This window comes from Chaetodon trifascialis, chromosome 17, assembly GCF_039877785.1.
Source record: "Chaetodon trifascialis isolate fChaTrf1 chromosome 17, fChaTrf1.hap1, whole genome shotgun sequence".
Taxonomy (NCBI): Eukaryota; Metazoa; Chordata; class Actinopteri; order Chaetodontiformes; family Chaetodontidae; genus Chaetodon; species Chaetodon trifascialis.
The window spans coordinates 3,483,592-3,490,973 of NC_092072.1; the positions used below are offsets into that span (position 1 = coordinate 3,483,592).

At 51.7% G+C, this 7,382-nt stretch overlaps 1 protein-coding gene across 1 annotated transcript; it reads left to right on the plus strand.

Annotated features, from left to right (window-relative positions):
- Positions 1-2,266: 2,266 nt before the first annotated feature.
- tcf19l (transcription factor 19 (SC1), like) lies at positions 2,267-7,076 on the plus strand. The gene is made up of 5 exons (XM_070985186.1): positions 2,267-2,561; positions 4,647-4,816; positions 5,099-5,492; positions 5,671-6,184; positions 6,599-7,076. The coding sequence occupies exons 1-5, from the start codon at positions 2,291-2,293 to the stop codon at positions 6,939-6,941; spliced, it is 1,692 nt and encodes a 563-aa protein (XP_070841287.1). The 5' UTR covers positions 2,267-2,290; the 3' UTR covers positions 6,942-7,076.
- Positions 7,077-7,382: the final 306 nt, after the last annotated feature.

Consider the following 7,382-nt stretch of genomic DNA (forward strand, 5'->3'; position numbering starts at 1 on the left):
CCTTTCATAAAAGTATTAATACCACACAGTGAAAGTTCTCTGCTTCAAGTTAACGTCCTGCATTTATAACCTTGCTTGAGTAAAAGTAAGTATGAAAGGATAAATCTCCTTCAGTAAAAGTCCTCATTATGCAGTGAAATGGTGTTTTACTATCATCTCTGACGTCTCTGGATTCATATTCCTGCTGCATTAATGTGTTTGCTGCGTTTTACTGCAGTAGATGTCAAAGGTTGAGCTCATTTGAACTACTTTATATTCTGTTGCTAGTTTAATCTACAGCAATGCATCATTTTCTATCAGACCATCATGTTTGTAGCGACGCTGTTCTGTGAAAACCACGTATCTCTAAAAACGATGAGCCTGTTTTTAGCTTTGTGACGATGCATTTCCATCTGATCCAAGAGGCTTTTTAAGAGTTTATTCAGGAGAAACTTCTCAGCCCGTAAAGGAACGAATCATCCTTCAAACCTCCAATTCAAAATCACCTAATGTGAAGATACGTGGTTTTCACTGAACAGGAAAACTGTAATCCGAAAAGTAACTAGTAACTAAAGTTGTCATACAAATGCAGTGGAGTAAAAACTGCAGTATTTGCCTCTAAGATGTAGGCCTAGTGGAGTAGAAGTACAAAGCTACATGAAAAGGAAACACTCAAGTAAAGTACAAGTACTTCAGATTTGTACTTTAGTATAGTCCTTGAGTAAATGTACTTAGTTACATCCCACACTGAAAGGACTCGGTCATACCATCCAATCCAGTGACGCGGTCCGCTCCCGCTGAAGGCGCCCTGGCCGCCAGCCAATCGGGGCGGAGCAGGAAATGACGTAGCTTCAAGCGCAAGGAAGCCCCGGGAGTGGCGCGCCAAATTTCAAAGGACTTCCTCCTGGGAGGAAAGAAGACGAAAAGCCGCACCGAAGCCCGAAAAACAACGGCGAAAAAGTCCTGCACGAGCAGAAACATTTCCCGCGGCTCGAGGAGAAGCGCGCGGCGGAGCCGGCGACGCCGTTTCTGGACTTTTCCACATGAGCTCGTGCGAAACTCGTCTTTGTTGTTGTAAGTGGCAGCTTTGACTTTGTCGTACGAGGAACTAACGTCCGCTAGCTTAAAGCTGTGTGTGAGTGACAAGCTAAAAGCCAGCGCGACGGTGTCTCAGCGTCCAATCAACGTGAGCTCGAGTAAATACGCAGATTAAACCGGGGGAGATGCGGTTATTGTTGAAAAAAGGGGTTTAATCCTGTAACGGCGTTGATTTCTGGTGGTTATTGTCTCTCGCTTTGTGTCGCGGTCCCATGATTTGGCAGCGGGTCAACACGCAGCTGATGTCCGGCATGCTGTGCGCGCTGCGGACGGCAGACCTTCAGACTGAAGCTTTTTATGATCTGCTGTAAATTTAGCATCTGTATGTTTCTGTTTCAGTCTGACATTAGCTCAGTTTAACGCGCGCCTTTGTGCTGTCTGAAGTGTCCAATGAATCACATTTCTAAAGTCTAAGTAGAGCAATTAAGCAGGAGCCGTTTGTGTTTCACGGATCTTTCTTTGTTTTCTTGCAGATCAGACACTCCTCAGCCGTTACACCCTGTCAGGCTTCCCACCTGTGAGACGGCTGATGTCAATTGATGTCAGGAGCCGGGGATTTTAATCTCCCTCTCGCACACTCTCTCAGATGACAGCTGTTCACACCTGGAAATATTAAACGTCAGAGCTGTAAAAGTCACGGCTGTCAGGTTTCCTGGCAGGTTTGCTTTTCACGGTTTTAACGTTGACTGCACCTTTCGAATTAGCAGCTCGGTAACACGCGGCCCGTCCACCTTACCGAGGCTCTCTGTTCTCACAGCCGCCGTTTCGTAGCCTCTCCCTCCGCGGGGGATTTGGTCTGTTTGAGGTTGAGCTCGTAACAGTGTGCAGAAGCTCATTTCCACACTTCACCGGCTCATCCCGAACTCTTACATCTTCATCGTTTATTCATGTATTCACCGCAGGACACAACACGCCATCAGATCCCCACATTAATGCGAACATCTGTTGCTGGAAGCACCTGCCTCTAACCTTCACACTCGGTGCTTTCAGGTCTGTGTGGGACGTTTAATCTTGTTTTATAGCTTTATGTTTGGAGGCAGCGCTCTTTGCTGGGACCCAAATGCCTTCAGTTTAACTTCTGTCCTCTAGCAAAGAGTTCTGTCTCGCTATGGGCCGCAGCCTCCTGTAACTCGGGGCCTGTCGCAGATTAGGTGTGGCCTCCGGACGGGGCAGGCGAGGGCCTGGCGGTGGCGGACAATCAAACCCTTCAGTCATGCTGTCCGGGGTGCAGCCGTGCTTCCAGTTACTTCGCATCGGTTCGTCGGCCGGCGACTCGGCGCGGGACCTGTACACCTTCAGGCCGGCGCTGAGCCACTCGGTGTTCCGCCTGGGCCGGGCGGCCGAGCTCTGCGACGTCACGCTGGACTCCACGTCGGTGTCCCGGATCCACGCCGAGCTGCGAGCGGAGAAGGAGGTGAGCGGAGGCGCCGCGGCGCCGCAGGAGGAGGGCTGGAGGGTCCACATCAAGGACAGGAGCAGCCACGGTGAGTGAGCCTCACACGTACATCCACAACTACAGACAAAAGTCTGTTCTCACAAAGACAGCACACACACTCACGTTCTGCCAGTCGTACATGCAGAGAGGTACAAATATTTGTGTTTAGAGAGACACAACAGCTAAAAATGTAGATTTAAGCAGACCTGGACCCGCACACGTCTGGATCGACAGCATACAGATGCTGAATGTCGTGGACAGGTGAAACACGCTGTAACGCACACACACACACACGCAGTCTGTGTGTGCTGAGTGATTGACAGGAATACCAGAACCAGCAGCTGCAGCCTGACAGCAGCTGAGCCCGCAGACCAGCACATACTCTGCTATTAGCTGCCCAAACACAGCTGCAGACGAGCCGTGGAGGTGAAGCCTCAGACGCAGGACTGTCCCGGCCTTTTGAGACACATCGTCCTCCCAGTTAGATTTGTTATTTTAAAAAACATCAGCTCGATGGTGATTATAAGGAGGTAATTAAAGAGTCTTAACTGTTCCTGCTCTTTGACCCTGATTCTTCATGAACTCCCGGTTCCAAAGACCCCGTTCACACCTGACATAAACAGCATGAAATACCACCAAGACCAGCACGCCGCACTGAGATCTGGTCACTCAAACCACTTGCTGAGGTGGTCTGTCCTCGCAGAAACATACCTCATCAGTGCAGGAAACAGTAGTTTTTTCTTTTCACCGCTAGCTGTTAGCCCATGTGAAATAAGGACACAGGTGTGAATGGCGACGTGTCTCGTCTGCCCGCTTGCGATCGGATCCCCCAAGGCGCTGCTCGATGGCAGGTGTAAACGGGGTCAAAGCGATTTAAAGGTGTCGGGGCCACAATGAGCCTCCAGAGCAGCTTCAGTGTGGAACTGCACCTTCAAACACGTCTGTCCCAAACCCCCACAGGTGTCCAGCTAGGCGGAGGTCTGCTGACTGAAGGTGACGCCAAATGGTGTCTTAACCCAACAGCTGAGAGGCTGAGAAGTAAATCTTTATGTATGTAATCGTCTTTCCGTCTCAAAGCAGCATCGTGTTTGAGCAGCAGAGCCGAAACAATTAGCTGATTTAATTGCTTAGCTGATTACAGAGTGACAGAGCGACTGTTGATCGTAGAAAACACACCATTTGGAAATGTCACCTTGGCCTTTAGGAAATTGCAGTGGACATTTTTCACTGTTTTGTGACTTTTTGTAAACCAGATCCATCCCTGATTAATCAAGAAAATCATCAGCAATGAAAATAAACTTGAATTTCGGCCCCGTTGGAAGGAAATAAAAAGATCGTACGAGTTTTTGAGAGCCGATAAGACATCGGGCGGTCATAGACGTCTTCAGCTCTGGATGAAAGTCAGCGCTGAAGCAAATTCATGATTAAGCGGCGCTGAAAGGGGAGATGATGTCTGCAGTAGGCGTCAGACACGAGGCAAGCGGCCTCCCGTCGTACGTGCAGGAGGTCGGAGGCTCGCCGCTTTGCCGGCTCGCCGCCTCGGTTTGCTAACAGCCTGAAGTGTAACCTGAAGAGCAGAGGAGGCGGCACAAAGCGAGGGAAGAGAGCGAAAGTCTTCTCTTAAGGCCGGTGAACTGTGTCTGACAGGCTGCGGATCTAAACTGCGCCCTCACTGTCTAATTTTTCAAGTAATTTCACAGTCTGTTTCACACATTTTTCATTCCTGCTATTAAAATTACATTTTAGTATTCAGCGCGCATTTCTCATTTTGTGCTGCGCCGTCATGGCCCTTTGATTGCCTTGTACCCTTCCAGCTCCTCAATTCGAGGTCCATTTCACAGACTGCTTTACATTTTGCCGCAATTCTGGAAGCTGTAAACACACTGATAGTCAACAAACGACTTTATTTTGAGGCGCCGCTCGCTTGATTTATGCCGTCTTGGTTGTCAGACTTTCATACATTAAAAAGTTCTGAAAAGTGATGAGGTGACATCGCCTTCGACTGCAGAGGTCGTTCGTTTGGACTGATCATGTGACTTGAAGAGGAGTTTCCTTCCACTTGCACGTCACCGGGAACCAATCAGAGTCCAGAAACGTTTGATTTAAAACACTTCCTGTTGCCTCTTTTTGCCAGGCACCTGGGTCAATGAGGTCCGCCTCCAGCCCGGCGCCCAGTGGGAGCTCTCAGACGGCGACACGCTGACCTTCGGTGGCCAGTCGGCTCCGGGGAGCCCCGAGTTCTACTTCCTCTTCCAGAAGGTCAAAGTTCGCCCGCTAGACTTTGATGCCATCACGATTCCAAAGGTAATCTTTGTTGTTAGAGACAGATTCAGCAGAGACTGTCGTCTCACTTTCTGTCTGTCCTCTGAAAGGATGGACCATGCAAACCCTCTGAACACTTCCAGTCTGACCACATGGATCAGTGATAAATTTAGTGGCTGTCGACATTGAAAATGGCGGCCATGTTTTCCCTCAGGATGAACTAAAGACACAGCTGTTAATACGTTTTTAGTCACGTGTCACTGTTTCGTCGCAGCTCTGCTGAAACTCTGGTTGTAATCTGTATATTCACGTCTTGTCCGCCAGGCGGGCACCTTCTCCTCAGACCTGCAGAACCGGATCAGAACCAATCTGGACCGCAAGGTGGCCGCCAACCTGGACCTGTCCAAGCTGTCCATCAACCGGGCCACCGTCATCCTCAACTCCATCGGCAGCCTGAGCAAGATGAAGGGCAGCGCCTGGACCTTCAAGAGGAGCCACAGCCACGAGGGCACGGCCTCGGACCCCGGCTCCTCCTCCTCGCCTCCTCTGGCCATGGGCTTCTCCTCTTTGCTCCCTCCCTCCACACCTCCACCGTTCTCCTCTGTGGCTTCGGTGCCTTTGACGAAGTCCCTCCAGTCGACCTCCAGGAGCAGGAGGAAGTCTGCTCACACGGTGCTCCTCGAGGACGACAGCTCGGACGAGCCCCAGAGTCGAGGAGGTGAGTCCGCTGTCGACTCCCTGAGCTTTGTGCAAACACTGGGGGCTTTAAGACACCTGCTGGCGAACACTGTTCATGAAGATGCAAATAAAAGTACATCAGTTTTTATTCCGACTGAGAAAAAGTGTAGATGTGATCGCTGCTCCTGTGACAATAATCTCATTGTGATGCCGTTCAGCTCCAGCAGGAGTCGTGGAGGACGAACAGCGAGCGAGGGGGAAGAAGAGGCGGCGGCTCTACAAGTCTGAGTCGGAGGGTTTCAGCTCTCCTCCTCCTCTGCCGCTGCAGCCCAAGAGCCACAATGACGTCCGGCGGCCGCTGGAGGCCAAGCCCTTCCCCGTCGGCATCCGGACCATCGGCAGCTTCCACGGCGCCATGACGAACAGCAGGCTCAACAACCACCACCACCTCCTCCAGGCGTCATTCACCGCCCCTGCTGTTCACAAGCAGGAGGTGCAGACGATGCACCGGGTCCAGACGGTGATGCACGGCAACATCGCGGCTTTCCGCCAGCAGAAAGCTGCGCACAGTTCGCCGCTGGCGCAGAGAGGCAGGCGGAGGGCCCACAGCTCTCCGGTCTTCTCCCCTCTGGTGGTCGGAGGGGAGAACTACAGCCTGGCTTCGCCCTCGGTGAGGATCCGCACAGAGGAGCGAGGCAGGGTGCAGTTCAACAGATTTCACCACCCAGCGAGGTAAGATGAGCTCGGTCTGTGGAAATCTGTCTGCACCAGCCAAAGCTCCTTAATGACCCGAAGAGGTTTTACCTGATTATTGTAAACGATCTGAAGGCTTGACACCACCGTGGAGCTTTGTCTTGTCTTCACACCGAGCGTCAAAGCGTTACTTTTCTGCATATTTGTCACAGCTGATGTCTGTAAATGATCAGGCTAATTGTTTGATTTAACAGGACTGTAACAGATCAGGACACAGTGAGGCTTTTTATAGTGTTGGCTGAAGTCCTTGTTTGAAGTGAATGCAGCAAATGTTGAGTGAAAACCCAGATTTTATTAAATCTAAACATTAACCCACCTGTAAACACCTTTCCCTTGATCTCTCTGCCCAATCCTCCTCCTCCTCCTCCTCCTTTTGTTCCTCTCTCCTCGCAGCAAGCGCCGAGGCCGCCCCAGGAAGCACCCTCTCCCTCCGCGGCCCTCCCTGCCCTCTCCATCCTCCTCGTCTTCCTCCTCCACCTCCTCGGCCTCCTCCTCCTCCGGATCTTCCTCCTCCTCCTCCGATGAGGACGATGATGACGAGGATGAGGATGAGGAGGTGGCGGCCGGGGCGGTGGAGCCGTGTGCGGCGCCGCGCTGTCGGCTGCCCCAGCAGGACACGGTGCAGTGGATCCAGTGCGACGTGTGCGACGCCTGGTACCACATAGACTGTCTGCACGTGGACCGCAAGAAGCTCCTGAAGGACCCCAACGCTGACTTCCACTGCGGGTGCCGCTGATGGGAGAGAAAGTTCACCAATGCTCCAGTTTAGACTCCCAAGTTGCCATATTTTCTTCCCTTAAACGTTTCCTTCAGCCACACTGGAAATCCGGACTTTCATTGCAGCTTTTTGTCTCACCTCAACAGCAGGTGGCGAGGGAGGGAAAAGAGTCTCAGACCCCGATCTTTCCAAGTTTGAGGCTCTGTGACCCAGCGCTCACACAGCTCCTTCACAAACCTCATGCCCACTCAGTCTCAGGGCTCAGGCTTCATCGGAGGACGAGGAGGCAGAACCATAATTACATGTGTTGGGTCAGATTTCATTATGGCGTCCACTGCCTGGAGAGGTGTGATCAGGGCGGGCAACGTGATGAAATGCTTCTGAGTGCACTCCCGCCACGGCCGCCATTGACCGGGAGGCAGCATTCAGGAAGATTAATGAAATGTTTCAGATCCGGCT